Source organism: Phalacrocorax aristotelis, chromosome 3, assembly GCF_949628215.1.
Source record: "Phalacrocorax aristotelis chromosome 3, bGulAri2.1, whole genome shotgun sequence".
In the NCBI taxonomy this organism is placed as follows: Eukaryota; Metazoa; Chordata; class Aves; order Suliformes; family Phalacrocoracidae; genus Phalacrocorax; species Phalacrocorax aristotelis.
In genome coordinates, this window is record NC_134278.1 from 109,758,537 (window position 1) to 109,774,829 (window position 16,293).

At 35.4% G+C, this 16,293-nt stretch overlaps 1 protein-coding gene across 4 annotated transcripts in view; it reads left to right on the forward strand.

Annotated features, from left to right (window-relative positions):
* Positions 1-3: 3 nt before the first annotated feature.
* DYNC2LI1 (dynein cytoplasmic 2 light intermediate chain 1) overlaps positions 4-16,293 on the forward strand; it is a 22,916-nt gene continuing 6,626 nt past the window's right edge. For 2 of the 4 annotated variants that reach the window (XM_075089045.1, XM_075089043.1), the window contains exons 1-12: positions 4-113; positions 735-852; positions 2,092-2,126; positions 2,521-2,590; positions 3,612-3,700; positions 5,865-6,051; positions 8,531-8,599; positions 9,984-10,061; positions 11,470-11,546; positions 11,909-11,979; positions 12,427-12,524; positions 13,272-13,364. In XM_075089045.1, the coding sequence (XP_074945146.1) occupies positions 100-113; positions 735-852; positions 2,092-2,126; positions 2,521-2,590; positions 3,612-3,700; positions 5,865-6,051; positions 8,531-8,599; positions 9,984-10,061; positions 11,470-11,546; positions 11,909-11,979; positions 12,427-12,524; positions 13,272-13,364 (999 nt within the window). In that variant the 5' untranslated portion in view covers positions 4-99. The remainder of the gene's footprint in view (positions 114-734; positions 853-2,091; positions 2,127-2,520; positions 2,591-3,611; positions 3,701-5,864; positions 6,052-8,530; positions 8,600-9,983; positions 10,062-11,469; positions 11,547-11,908; positions 11,980-12,426; positions 12,525-13,271; positions 13,365-16,293) is intronic. The other 2 variants (XM_075089046.1, XM_075089044.1) reach the window with 1 other exon arrangement.

Sequence of the window (16,293 nt, forward strand, 5' to 3'; positions counted from 1 at the left end):
GGCCCCCGCCCGCCCCCTCTCCCCGCCGAACTACACTTCCCGGCGAGCCCTGCGCCGTTCCCGTGGCGACGGGGAGCCGGGACCGGGCCCTGAGGAGCCATGTCCAAGGCCAGGTAACGGGGAGTCCTGCCCCAGCTTGGTGAGAGGGGGCTCGCTCTCGCTGCAGTGCGGGGAAGGAGCCCGCGGCCGGGAGGACAGCCTGGAGGGGGGAGGCAGGCAGGCAGGCAGGCGTAAAAGGGGCGTTTCGGTCTCTGCTCCCGAAAGTGAGCGGGATGGGGGTACGCCTGGCCCGTGGTGTGAGGGGTCGGTTGCTCCCGTGAGGGACCCCACAGAGAAGGGGGGGCCTGAGGAGGGGAAGCCCGCCTTACCGGAGCAGTAGCATTCGCGGGAGACTGAGGCAGCCAGCCTGACTGGCAGGGTGCTGGCTGGGAAAGGCCTGAGTCGCTGGAAAAAACTTCTAAATGTGGCTTAAACGTACTCAAAACAAGCCTCCCGCCACACAGCTGGTACGTGCTCAGCGTGTGCCACAAGCAGCTGTTGGGGTTACCTGAGGGATTTTACTTAACCTGGCTGTGTTAGTAGGAGTACTTTGACAAGCAGAGGGCATGTGATATGAAATAATAATAATAAAACCGCAATGCCTTTCATTTATCCATATAGGTATTTTCAGGAGTTACAGTCTAGAGTTCATTGGTTTTCTCTAATGACACTCTTATTTGGGTTTTTCCAACTAGTGGAACTTTGTGGGATCTTGCTATAGCTGAAGTGGAGAAGAGAGAAAACCCTGACGATGATGGCAAGCGTGTGGAAGTTTGGGAAAAATCAATATTATTTATGGGAAACAAAAATGGGGTAATGCTAAGTACTGTACAGTTTGTGCTTTTTGAGCATAGTTTGTGTCAGGGAAAATATCTGATTATTTTCTGCTATTAAGGTCCACTTAATTCTTCTAAAGACACAATATGTCACGTTTGATTTGCAGAGAGTGGGCATTCCACAGAGCGTGGACCGGTCAGACATTATTACAATTCAGAAGTTCAAGTTTATGATTTGGAGAGTCAAAACTTCAACTGTTGTTATCAGTGATGTGCTAATTCTTTGAAGTTTAACTTCATTAATCTTTCTAAAAGTAACTGCCGGAAATAATGCTACTCTCTTTAATTGTGTGGCATGTCAAATTTCCCCTTGTAGAGGTTTAACTGTTTAAAAAAACAGTTTAAGTGTATAGATACCGGTTTTGTTGTACATAGAAGCCTTGACATCCTGCTGTCAATTGTGCGTGTATTATGTCAGACCTATTTGAATGTGCCATATCTGTGATGCAAAGTCGTCATTCCACATGCCTAAGTTTGTTTTAACTCATTGTCCCATAAGTTTGGTCATTAGTAATTTCATATTTTTCTTCTGGTAGCATTTATTTGTAAAGTAAATTATGAAATATTTGCCTTTTTGACCAAGTGAGTCACCAAGAATAGAGTTTTTATTTTAAAAGGATTCATATATGTGCAACCTCTTAATCAGCAATTTTTAAAACACCTTTTTCAGAGAAAATACAATGACTTTTCAGATTCACCTGAAATTCTCTGATTTTTGAGATGGGTAAGGACACCGGAGTAAACTGTAGAAGAGCCCTTCAGTGTGGCATGGTACTCAGTGTCTGAATTTCAACAGTGTAAAGATGTATCTTTCTGTATGTTTATTTGTATTTTAAGCATTCTTTTTATTTCCATCTCAGCAGTAATAATTAATTCCAGTGGAAACCAAACATTACATAGATGTATTATTAATAATTAAAAACTGTTTAACAGAGTTGGTCAGGTCGATCACTAGTGTCTAATTTTCAGCACACTATTCCTATTACTGTATTTGTCATCTCTATTCGTTTATAATTATAATAATGGTAGTGTAACTTGACTCTGACAGAAAGTTGGCAGTTAAGTTTCCACTATAAGGCTACAAACGATTACATGAGTTTACACTTTTCTGGTACTTTATTATTGGAATGTTAAATGAGTGAGTTTCATTTAGTAATACATTTTTTTATGCTTCAGTGACAGTACAGTAGGGTTGTTCTTTGTTTTTAATTTCCAGGGAAAGACCACTATTATACTGAGGTGCCTTGAGAGGTATGTGTTAAATTTTTAAAAGTAGTTTTCAGCTGTGGATTAGAATTTTAAACAAATAGTTACATTGTGTGATAATTCATAATATACATACACAGATGATGTACTCTGTGACCAGGTGATCACTTATGGCTACACTTATTTCCCATCATTACTACCTGTCATCTGACCCCTTCAGTCCTCCTTCTCCAGTATTAGAGAGCTTAAATGGCCATCTGTTCAGGCTGGTGCTGCTACTTCTGTCTTCAGCAACCGAGACCTGTTGTCTTAAAGTGTCCTCTCCATACTGCTGTTTCTAAGCCAAATTCTGAACTGGCTGATAAATATAATTTAGTAACTGTAGAATTAACTTTATTTAGAGGATCTTGACAAAATGAAGTTATTTTTCCTTGCATAGAGAAGAGACTCCAAAGCCAACATTAGCCTTGGAATATACTTTTGGAAGAAGGGCAAGGAGACACAATACAGTGAGTATCCAAAAAGTATGGTTTACCATATCTTTTTATATATATATATGTATGCACACAAAAATAATCTATGTATTTTATTTTTATGTATAAGAATCTTACAGATTTTAGCTTATTGTTTCTGAAACAAAAAGGGGTTTTTAATATAATTTTATTTAAATTAGCTAGCTTAATTTTGTATTTTAATCTGTAATCTGTTTTTCCCTCTCACTAAAACACAGTAGATCAGAGACCAAAGTATAACATAAAGCAATCAGATTAATCTATAAAAACTACCTTGTTTGTCGTGTTTGAGTGCTTTTATTCTCCCACTGTAACATAGTATGCACGTCCTTGACTTTGTCTTTAAAATGTAAAATGAGCACAAACCGATGAAGATACTTTACAACCAGTTTTATGAGAGATGCAGTCATCTCAGAGGATATTAAATCATAATTAAATTTTTGGGTTATGTGTCCATATCACTAAATTTTGCACTACAGCTTATATTAACAGAAATATTGAACCCATTCCCATCACAGCACAACACTGCCCAGCAGCAGTAACTGTTGTTGCAGGTAATTGCTGTTTCTATTACTGAAGCAGGGAGTGGAAGATCTGACTCTGAAAGATAAAAATCACTTAAAACTTTGCCCAGAAACTAAATGCAAAGGTAGAGATTCATTACTTTTCCAGTTGCAAACTTCTCAAAAAGCATTAGTCTTGTGCTGCCTGGTTGTTTTTATGTTTATCATTAATTGTGCTGCTCCTTGACTTTTTACTTTACCGACTGTCATTTATCAAGACAGTCAGAGGTGTGCCGGGCGTCTTTCCTGAGTGTTGTATGGGATTTCTTGAACTTCGGGGGTTTTCTTGAACTTCGGGGGTTTTCTATTTGGTTTTGTTTTTCAGGAAATACTAGCTAAATAATATATGTTCTTGTTCTGAGTCACTTGCATGAAAAGCCAGTGTATTAGATGAAGATGTTCTCTTGGTCTTGCATAGGAGCACACGTCTCTGACATAAAGAAACTCTTTTACAGCCTAAAGATATAGCTCATTTTTGGGAACTAGGTGGTGGAACCTCATTACTGGAACTGATACGAATACCAATCACTAGCAATAACATAAGGTAAGTGATTAACGTTGCAATTCCAAAGTTATTTTCAGCTTTCCTTCAAGCATAAGTAAATCTCTAGACCTTTTATTGTGGAAAACTTTTTCAAAATGTAAGATAGAACATTTGTGATTTTTTATAAAAAACATTGTAATACCACTGATACTTTGCTTCAGTCTTCCTTTTCATGGTTCTCTCCTAATAAGCCAAGTTCTTAGCCATCTCCAACAACAAGAGAGGGTGATAGCATGAAGGAAATATGTTGGCCTTAAGTAGATAGAAGAAGAAATACAGAAAAAGTGAAAATAATTTCTGCTCAGTGAAAGAGCAGAAAAGCAACTTGGGGCATATGAAAAAGAAAATCCTGCTTCCTACGTCTTTATACAAACATAGATGCTGTCTCTGTGAGGGGCAGTGTTTTAGGCAAAAAAAGAAAAGGCAAAAAATTTGACAAAAAATTGTCTAGATTTTTGGGAAGTGAAGTGACCATCTGATAAGGTGATGATCACACAGAGAGGTTTCTGTGAGAGGGACTGAAACTATTGAAATGATTTGAAGACAAAAGGAAACAGGAATTTAAAGAGAATTAACAGAATGTAGTGAGAAAAATCCATCAAAGTGATGGAACAGCATAGGAAGAAGAAATGAGTGAAGAACTGCATGAAGAAATGAGAAGGTGATGGGGGTGCAGTTTATATTTTCTCTGGTTAGGGAAGATGAACTTGAAAGTGGAGAGGGAGAAAAGGATCAAAAGATACATTATGTATTATGATGATATGATTATTTATTTCGTTGGTAGTGAGCTTTAACTTCTGTGAAAAAAATAAAAGAAGGGATAAAATTTTTATCATGTACATTTGCTACTGTTTGGCTGTTGAGATAATGCCATTATTTAGTGAGAGACTGAGACGGAATTAAAAAAACACTTCTGGCGTGTGAAGCTTTTTGTTTCTAGAAGAGCTTGGGGAAAAAAAATCGGCTGTCATTTTTCAGCTGTTGCCTAAATGAACTTATCTGAGCTCTACCTCCATCAGTCTTTTCTTCCCTTTTTACGGATAAGGAATCTTGTGATGTGGATGATCTTAAGATTCTTTGATAGGATGCCAACATTGTTCTGTAAGACCACTTCTGTTCATAAGGCAATATTTTAACATGCTAGTCAAAAATTCTATCATTTCAACTTAGGTATAAGTGCTCTTCAGTAGTTTTCTTATCTGTCTGTAGTCAAGAAATTTGCTTATTTATAAGTCCCATGAAGGATATATAGGTTTCACCAAGAGAATTTTCACCAGATTTTTTTCCCTATAGCATTTTAAAGTGAAATTGGGCATTCACTTTGCTTTGTAGTCTTTCTAATACCACTTTGGTCTGGAATCCTCTTTTTCAAGTCAGGATGGAATGTGAAAGAATGATCGCATCCTTTCAAATGGCTGCATTTACAGTGTTTTTTTTTACAGTCACACTTTAATGCAGTTAGAGTTTTGGGAGGCAGGGTTTTGGAAGGAGAGGAGTTTATATGTAAACATTTCTCATCATAATCCATCTTTAAAAGCCTGGTAATTGCTAAGTACATCTTGTGTACTCTGCCTTCTTCCATTTATCTTTCAGAAGGCTTTCTCATACACCCATCTGAGGTTCCAGCTAATCGGCACAGTCCATGGCACAGAATGTTGCCCTTAACCAGTTTTTTCCATTTCATATTACAAAAGAACAATGAAAGTATAGAACTTTCTAATACAGTAATGGTTAGGAAAGATTCTAACCATTTGCTAACATTGCTTCATCTGGGATTGTAGTGTTATGGGATGGCAGGGATCCATAATAGCAGAAGTGCCCAGTCCTACAGGAAGAAGGAGCTAAATGGGTTCAGGATATTGGCATATTTTACTGCTTTGAAACTACGTCTCCAGAAACAAAGTTTGATATATACAATTCCCCCAGCACCTCTGATGGAAAGTTGCCAAAGTGATAGTTCTGAGCAAGAGACAAGGGAAAGGTTTCTTCAGAACTCAGAGTATCCTTAAAAGCCATCTTCCTTTGCTGTCACATTTAATTCTACCTTAGCATTTGTATTTTGACATTCGTTGCTTTCAGCGTCTGTACTACAGGTGTGGTTGTATATTAAAATGTCGGTTGTCTCCTGTACTAAAGATTTGACCAAATAATGCCTTTTTAATAGGTCATTTGCTGTAGTGCTTGTATTGGATCTGTCCAAGCCTGATGAACTCTGGACTACTATGGAGAAACTTCTGCAGGCCACCAGGAACCACGTGAACAAAATTTTAACCAAACTAGAGAAGACAAATCCTGAAGTAGCTACTGAAATTAAACAGAGGATGTGGAATAGTCTGCAGAGGGATCATCCAGTAAGTTAGTTCTAATATTTTCTCCAGATGTCACAGGCCTTTATACAGTTAAAGATAATGCTCTTGAAAATCATAAACAACTCTTTTAGATTTTTATGCATGACTGAAAATCCATTTGATGTAGATGAACCTGTTCACTGGAAAATTATAGCAATTTAATAAAAATTCAATAAGAGCAGAAACAAGGAAAGAAGGTTTCTTATATCTTTTTGTTAGATATCTAATGTGATTGTTATGGCATGTTACACCAATCAAAAGAAACAGTTTTAGAGTAGCAGTTTGCTTTTTCCCCCCCCTCATCTTTTTAAAATGAAGATGAAAACTAGAATGTACAAAAGTCATCTGGCAAGAGACTAGCTGAAGGTACAAATTTAAGCAAAGAATATAGTTATAACAGCCATCAACATGACTATATACTTTGCATTTATTTAAATGTCTATCACAAACTCAATGCCTTTTGATAATCTGACAACTAATTAAATTATAAAGTTTCAGAAATGTTAACATCAGTCCTTTAAACATAATTGCTAACTAAATCTCTGGAAAAGCTAAACTAGATTATGCGCAACAGACATGAAAAGTCATTGTGCATTAAACCTCTGCAAATGTTGTGTGTATATAATGCATAAATAAGTATTCAACAATTCAAAGACTTGGCACATAAATCTAGTTACTGTAACTTCTATAAAATGCTGCAATACATCAAATGCTCATGTTGCTCAAAAATTTAAAAGTAACTTAAAATTTATGAGAAAGCAACATATGCAACACTCAGTAGATTTACAGTATAGGGTTTGAGATCTGCTGGATTATCATTTTGGTTTTCACTTTTAGAGAAGGTAATTCACAAAAAGAAAATGCCTACAAGCACACTTGGCAATAAATCATGACTACAGTGTCAAGTATACATGTAGGGGCTTACATATGAGAAAACTGCAAGCTTTTCTCGATAAGTCAAAAGAAAATGGGATTTATTGTTGAGAAGACTTGTACTTGTCCTGTAGGGAACACAATCATACCTTCTAAACTAGAATTTCTATTCAGCCTTCATTATCAAAACCAGAAAGGATGCAAACAAAATGTTATGTTACTCTTTGGTTCTCTTTTTACTTTCATCATCATTCAAGAAAAAATGTCAGTTTTGTGGGAGGAAATAACCATCTTTTATAGTCAAAGTAAATGACCATTTATGCAGATTTTTATTTGCCTTTTTGTAGCTAAACATATTTTTATGATAAACAGGAATTGATAAGCTTCTTAGAGTTTTTTTAGGGATTAGATGTATTCCATTGGCCTGGATAAAGAATTATTGGCTATGACGATAAGGCATAAGTATATCAATTGTAGACTTTGTTTAAAAAGGCTGGATGCACCTAAAGTAGTCCATAGACAAAAATTAATTCCATAGTCAAAAGATGAGTAGGGTTAAGTATGCCAGTTTTAATGTTTCTGATGTTATCCTGAATTAATTTTTTCTTAGTTAGGAAACTAAAACTAATTTTTTTTTCAGTTCTATGTTTTATACACCCAGTTTTAAGTACGATAATTTTGCTTAAAGCTTTTGCCTTGAGAATGTATGAGAGAAGCCATTATTTTTTCCTCTCAAAGTAGGGGATTTTCAGTATGTGCAGCTTCTTGCTAATGTACTGACTGTCATTTAACCTGTATGTAAAATAACTGATTTTAGAAGGGAGCAGTTAGGTCAGCCTCTGCTTCAACACATCTCTTTTTCATTCTGCTGCAAGCACAGCAGCTTGACTCAATAATTGCATGAACACATGAGGGACTGTCTCTTTTCGTATGGACAACAGGAAAACATTCCAGATAACTTGAGAATTACTGTAATCTACTTATTAAAACTTTTATCAGAAGAGAGCTATTTAGTAGTTAAATCTACATCCCCAGAGCTGTTTCATCCATTAGTATTGATTTGCATTTTCATGGTTAGGTGCCATTTCCTCTTTCTGCTGATATCAAACATTTGAAAATCACATTAATTATTTTTTATGAGCTTAGAAAATGTGATGTGGGGAGGACAAATGTGTGACACTAGCAGATCATTCAGCTTAATTTTCTTGAGCTTTTGTGTGTATTACTCTGGATATGATGCAAAGAAGGGGAATGCATCAAAAAGCCAGTTCTGCTAATGCCATCTGGCAGTTGTTCTGTGAATATATGAGGTTTTTCATCCCTTCCCATCTCTTGTTGGAACTGAAGTCTATAGTGTAAAAGCCCTTTTATGCCAGTAAGTGTTCTGACTGCTCAGAGGGATTATCTCCTAACCATTTGTGAAGGCAACAAGAAAAATTGTAGAATATGGTATGGATATTGCATTAAAGTTTATTCATCTAACTGAAGGTTTTGAAAAAATAGAGCTTTGTCTTCTGTGAATTAATTTTAACCCCTTTCAGCTGTTTTAACATTCACAATCTTCTGCAGTTTGTTTACACTGCTTAACTGTCATATGTCTGTTTAATAGGATTATGAATTAGTTGACCCTTTTCCAATACCCTTGGTGATAATTGGAAGCAAATATGATATTTTTCATGTAAGTAATACTTAATTTTAAAATATATAATTAAAAGATTCCTGGTAAAGATTCTATATACTAAAATCTTGGTAATATAATAGTAATCATTTGAACAAAAGTACAGCCGGTCAGCCTTTCACCACAAAATAAAAAAAATCTTTCCATCCAACAGCATTGTGGAAGGCATACTGTCACTCCTTCACAAAACACTCCCAAAGTGATGATTTTTGAGATGTACTTGGAAAACGTTGAGATATAAGTTGCTGCAGACCAAAGAGGGAAGCAAGAAAACATCATGTTGATGACTTTCTTTTATAATGAGAGAAATCCAGCTCCATCTGCCCCTTCTGGCAGCAGCTGTAAGTTTATGGCAGTGAAAGAGGAACGTCTCTCAAGTCAGCTGGTCAAATTTTTTGGCAGTTGTGGCAGCCCAAACAGTAAACCATCATTTTAGTCTAGAACTTTTGTTTTAAGTATTTAAGTTTTTAGAGACAAGTGAGTAATTGCATCTGTTAGCGGGGAGAGGAAAGAAATGTCATAGTAATTCTGGATTCTCTTCCAGGACATTTGGATTAAAAATCCAAATAAATGCATACTCAATTTTCAAGCAGCACCTGATCATGAGAAATTAGAGCAGTATGTTTGATTTTTAGCTGCTGTGCTGGCAGCCTGTGCTTCTCTGGATGACTACATAGTGCCTTGATACTTGGGTGATTCTTTCAGTTACTTAATTCTTTATTAATAAAGTACTGTGCCTTCTTTCACACTGAGGCTTTATGCTGAGCTATGACCTCTTCAAAAATCAGTGACTCTCATGTAAATAGCAGAGAATAGCGGCCTGATTCCATCGTGGTCTATGGACAGACTCCTGCAGGCTTCATTGGGGTCAGGTTTTCGCCCCCTTTATCCAGGGAAGGCCATCAGTATCATCTTATATTAAAGAAACATTGATGAAAAGGTATTTTTATGCACCTTTCAAACCTTGCAGGTATGAGAATTTAGAGAGCATATACCAAAAGGTTTACTGAAAGTTAAATAATTTCACAAAAAGAAAAAATCCTTATTCTTCTAGTAGGCAGTATTTCTACTTCTAGAAATTGAAACCAAAATGAAACAAATTAATTGGAAATTGAATACACATTCCCAATTAAGAAACTTTTTCTGAACTAACATATTGCCTGAATTAGGCTCCCTCTGTAAAAAAGAAACAAAGGGAAATTGTGACATTTCTTCTCAGAGTAGGCTGTTACTGATTCTGTCCTAAGATATAATTATGCTGACAGCTGAAAGCCTCATGTATTGTAGCCTAAGTGCATTGCAATTTATACAAAAAATGAAAAGTTCTAGCTGTAATATTTTGGTTTTTGTTTCTTACATATATGTTCTGATATCAACTTTTCAGGACTTTGACTCTGAAATGAGGAAAATAATAAGCAAGACACTTCGATTTGCATCACATTATTATGGAGCATCATTAGTGGTGTGTATATTCACTTTCTAACTCAGGTTAGAGAAGATGAGCAATACTTGGGTTACAAAACAATATTTAAAAAAATAGAAATGTAAAACTCCTAGAGAAAATGGGATTTAATAGGCTTTAAAGTAGCTTGCTTCATGAGCTAACCTGTCCAGTCAGTTACAGGTAAACAGATGGATGGATATACCTTATGAACAAACTACATAATTCTCAGTATCAGCAAAAACTAAATAAAAATAGTTATCTGTTAGCCAACGCAGTTTCCATATTGAGTTTACTGCATGCCTGGCAAATTTTTTTTGGTACAAGAAAGGAGGATGGGAAAAAGTGACCATGCAGGGGGATTTTTTACAGTAAAGAGTAGGAACTGCCAACCATGAGGACAATGAAGTATTTATGTGAGTATATAAATTGATTTTGAGTTTGGCAGGTCATCTCATGAGTAAAGGCAGAAACATGCATGCTCAGGTTCACAATCCAAAAAAGCTGCCTCTTGGTCTCTCTTTACATTAGAAGATGGTTCTAATTGTATCAACCATCATTTATGTAATAAATAATATTTAATAGTGGCTTATTTTGATTACCAAACAACTTATCTATGCTTTAAATTGCTATAATCACAGCATGTCCTTTTGCATCCATTTAAAATTGTACAGCTTTTGTACTTTGACACGAGAATTCATCTTATGTTAACTGAGAATACAACTGTCTTGGATCTAAAACTTTTTATTTTAAAAAGTATTTAAGCATTATTGTAATTAAAAATTAAGAACTAGGAGCCTAAAACTCTCTGGCTGCTAAATCCTTATTCCCATTGAAACAAGTGGGAGAAACTTCATTTCCTACAGTAGGGATCTGACTGCTTTCTCAAAGACATGACTCTGTTAGGATACAAAAGCCCTTAGACAGGAATGAGCATGTTGTTTGAGAACATATTCTGCAAGCTGCTTTCTGATAAATCTGTACCTGTTCTGCCACTATCAAGCTGCTTTTATGATGTGTGAACAGTTTTAGTTATTCATTACATTTCTAAATGTTTATGGCATTCTGGATAATTTTTAATGTAGTTTGAAATCTTAATAACTCATTAGTCTTGGGCAAAAAAAATCTGTGTTTCTTGATATGTATACTTCAAAACCTGTGAATCAGTATTCTAAAATGTATTCTTTAATATTTATTTATGCTATTTGTCATTTAATCTTTCTTAATCTATATATTCAGTGACAAATGCATTCATATATTGGAATGGGAGGGTGAGATTTTTATTCTAGTAAATTCATTGTACATATACCAAATTTACTGAGGTCAGGAATTAGCTAGGCTCCATCTGAAATTTTCTATGCAGGTGACATAATGTAATGTTTCTATGATGGAAGATCATAATGTATATTTTGTTTTTTGATTCATTTAGTTTACCAGTAAATCTGAGGCTCTCCTTCTGAAAGCCCGTGTTCTTATTAATCACTTGGCATTTGGCTGTGATAAAAGGTAACATAATTATTGTCCAACTATTAAATGTCTTGCTCAGAGTCTAGAAGTACTTAATAAAAAAATATTTTAATCACCAAAACTTTTTTTTCTTAAAAAAATATGATCTCTGAAAGCTTCTTGTTCGTGGTCTTTTACTCCCATGTTTCAGCTGCCTGTCTCTGCATAGGACAGTGATAGCTCCTTGGTTTTGATCCCAAAACTGATGTGTTAGAAACATGGTCACCAACTGGAATTGAGTAGATTTTTGTTTATGTGTATTTGTATGCAAAGCGCAGAAAGAGTGTAGTCTTGGCTAGAATAATATCATTTTTCTTTGATTGCCAAATGCTCACTTCATATATTTTCTTTTTTCTGTTTAGCAGGTCAGTATCAGTGGATCACAGCAAACCTCTATTTATACCAGCAGGCCTGGATTCACTGAGCCAAATAGGTTAGGATATTTCCTGTTCATCACTTTTGTTGCTTAAATGTTTTTGAAAAAGAGAAAAAAAATTTAAGCAGATAAAATTAAATTATAGCACATCAGCATCAGTTTTAACAGATTATTGAAGGAAATTACGTAGGAAGTTAAAAATTATGATTCACTATTTGCATTATTAAGAATTACTTGTGCAGTTTTGTTAGGTGCTTTATCAAAGTATTGGGACTACTTCAAATGGTAAAGTACCAACAAGCTTAGATCTGAAAGAAAATATTATATTTAATACCACTCAGCCCATTTCATGATAGAAGATGAATGTTTTTTCAAACTTGTTGCAGCTTGTCGCTGTAGAAGATAAAATATTAGATTAGATGGATCGTTATCCAAAATGCTTTGATAATTTATGTTGTTATGACAACCTACTTGTATTACTTTGTGCTGTGCTGTTATCCTTAGGACCGCCACCTGCCTCTGATAGTGATATTGGAAAGATGCGTGCAAACACACCGTTGGAACTATGGAAAAAAGTATTTGAGAAAACATTTCCTCCCAAGGTACGTGTTTACCTGTCTGCTGCACAGCTGCTTTTCTCATAGAATAGTAGCAGTAATATCACTACTAATTTTTGTCTTTCAAGTCCAGTCACTGGAATTTCAGTCTCATTTAGCAGTTCTGTTTGCTCCAACCTCTTTAATTCATATATTTTTAAAAAGATACGTATTTGTATGTAGTGGTGCTTTGATTATTAGGTTCTGCATCTTCAGTCACCTTCCTACATTTAGTAATAATGAGAGTACTGATGTAATCCTCTGTTTTTTCCCAAAGTTACACCATTGCCTTTTATGATATTGAGGTTAGTAAATGAAATTTCAGGTGTTTGGCAAAAAGATAATAATCAATTTCTCAGATGTTGAAGTAATGCTTCTGGTAACTAGAACTGAATTCTAGCCTTGAGTATTAAATGCTCCAGCAAGAGCAACCTTAACCCAAATGTCATGGGCCAGAAAGGGTATTTTCATTTTGAGGAGAGAATAATAAACAGCTACCAAATAAGGATATTTTCTTTCATTTAAGATCTAAAGGCAGTATTACTTTCTCATCGTTTTACCAACCTAAGATAATATACAGTATATTTTATGTAATCTGTGTACTGTAGCACAAAATCCTTCCATAAATGCAGGATTCTAATACATTCGTATTAAAAGCAAAAGACTTCCATTAGATTTACAGAGTGGCATTTTCTTGTTAAAATAACAGAAGATACATTTTATCATTTGGGCTTTTATAATTTCTTCTTTCAGAGTTTCTGCGATTTACAAGACACCAAGGACCCTGCACAGGATTTACAATACGTTGAGTATGAAGTTGATGTCATGAGAGCTCAGAAAAACCAGGTGTGTGGTGGTTTTCCAGTTGCTGTTCACAGTTGGGTATTCCAGAACCAACAGCATTGCTGAATTAATTGTAGAATATACTCATAGCCCCTTTTTTTGCCTTTAAATAATGTAAACTTTATTTTTCAGCTTAGTAGTTTGGGTTTTTTTCCATTGGTAGACATTAAGCAGGTAGAGCTTATCAGATCTCAAAGTTTTGGCTCTGTGGTTTCTTTAGAAATGAATAATTCAAGTTTTCCCTCTAGCTCTCTTCCAGAATTATTTCACTAAAATATCAAAGCAAAGCTGTGAAGCTTTCTCGGCAGTAATTTCTTCATTTCTGCACCCTGTACTCTCATTTGGGTGTTGACTAGCAGGAAGTCTGGGAAGTGGTATCCAGGTTTTGAGTTTACTTTTTTTTGTAATTTTTGTTTTCCACTTTCAAAAGTTTTTATTTAAACTAGAAAGGTACTGAGATGATAACATTTCTGACTGGAGTTTGCAGGCTATGTGCATTTTATCTTAAAGAGAGTGAACAGAATTATTCCACATAGTGACATTTGGCTTAACCCCTGAATTCCAGGAATGACCTTTAGGGGGAAGGGTCTTTTTTGAAGTGTTTCTGCATTTCCCTACATTTGTGGTAAATGTTATAGAAAAATTCTGTGGCAAACAGAACATTGCCTTGTAGATATCAGTGTTTAGCATCACGTGAGTAGAAATACTGTATATAGTCCTCATCAATATCACAGGTGTGGGTCTGTTAAAATCAATCCAAGATTTGTGTGTTTTTCTTTGGAAGAAGTATCACATATTTATTCTGGAAACTCTCTGTTCCATATAGATTCATTTGTTTCACGCACACAGAAAATTCTTTGCCAGAATAACTGAGAAACATTCCACTTTGTTCTCACAGCTGTGGGCTATTTGTACGCCATTTAACAACTTTGTGGACCAAGTTACTATGCTTAAAGGAGGTATTTCTAACAGTGCTTAAGATGATGGATCGTACCAATCTAGATCTCACACGCTTTTACATACCCACACTCTTAAGATGAAAGGCAGTTTTATTGAATCGCACTGCAGTTAATCTCAACTCACCCTAAATACCATGTTAAATTTCATCTTTTTGCATGCTTGTAAAAGAAAGCCAAAGGATTAGATTATTACTGCTATCACGTTTTTGTAGAGTTTAGTTAGATTGCATAAGGCGGTAAACCTGTAGTTACCTGATCCAAAGAAATACATTAATAATGTAAAAGAATAAAGCAATTTCAAGAATCCACTGCAGTCTTTGAACTTGCACATTACCTGTAATATCCTGTTAATGTAGGCATCAGATCTGAATTTCTGTTACATCAAGAGCAGTCTTTAGAAATAATTAAAATTTGTAAAGCACATTGCTTTTGGAATTTATAATGTAATCTCATACTCAGTATATCTATATATCTTAAAATAACTATATGGTGTACTAGGTTTGTTATTTTTAGATAATACTTATGTCTTGCAAAAGAAGATACCAGTATGTGTTGATTAAATCATATAGGAAATTATTAATTTTCTGGTTTTAAATAAAAGAGACAGGCTTTTAGAATCTTAATCTGTTCAAGGGCATTGCAAACCAGTGTAGCTTCTTTTAGTTGGACTACTACAAGTAATTTGAGCATTAAAGAGAAAATTACTTTTGTTATCTGCAGCTATTTCCTAAACTTCTCTGTCATGAAGTTCAATTATTATGAGATTATTTGCACATCATTAAAATGTTTTATACTCCCAAGAATTTAATTCGATTCAAAATGTGCTGAGATAGCAATATACATCTAAAAGAAGAGAGCTCTGTAGTTGCAGTGAGTCTTGGAGTGGTGCTGGATTTCCCAGTTATATGAAAAGTGGCACAAAAATCCTATTTTTAAAGCAACATTTTAAATGCATCGTAAGTCTGACATTCTTTATAGAGTCTCACGATATCTGTTGTGTAGGAGGAACAGTATATTAAGATGTTTAATATTCAACATGTTGCTAATGAAATCATGGGACATAACACAAGATGAAAGTTTCATATGACGACAGGGTATATTTTAAAATCATTTAAGTGCATGTTATCATTTTACTCGGTTACTTTCAGTTAATGAATATGCCACTTTGGACTCTAGGTATTACCAGTTTGCTTGTTTATCTCAAAGATAAACTTTAAAGGAGAAATAAGCACAAAAACAGCAACAGAAACAAAATATAACCCCTGTCACTGAGTCTGATAGAAGTAGCATACTTGACTGACATTGGAGACTTGGCCATGTCTGCTCAATCGTACTGTAATAGACTATAGATAACTGTGGCAATACAAAGTTTTAATTAAATCAGAGCTATTTCTCCATGAGGAACCTTTTGAGTGTCCTAGCACTTTATGCAGCCAAGGATCAAAACGGGTCCTTGTACTTTGGATAATATATTCCTCTTCCAGCGATTTCTAACTCTGTAACCTTGGTTGAAGGGTTTGTCTGCAGCTAGGGTTTGTACACTTTAGCAGAGCAAAAGGTTAAATGCTTGAGTATAAAAAGAAAAAAACATATTTTAAAAAAATTACAGAAACAAGAAAGTACCTGGCTTACTCCCATATCCTAGCTGTCAGCTGGTATTTATCTGATATGCTTTTTGGTTGTAGCAGTTGGGAGTTCAGCTCATCAGCATTCTGTGACAAGCGTGTTTAAGATGAGATTGTTTTGCCTCCTTTGTAGTTCAGAGTTAACTATGAGGTGTACCGCTCGCTCTCTAGACAGTTTGCTCTGGAAAGCTCTCTGCGGCTCACTGTGCCTTTGTTCAAGAGAGAGCACCTCTCTCTGTCTCTCTGAACTATGTCTTTTCAGAATTCTTTTCCTAGTTCTTACCCCAAGACATACAATGTCCAGGTTTATATCAAATTGTGCTGTTGCAATTGTTTACTGCTTTTTCA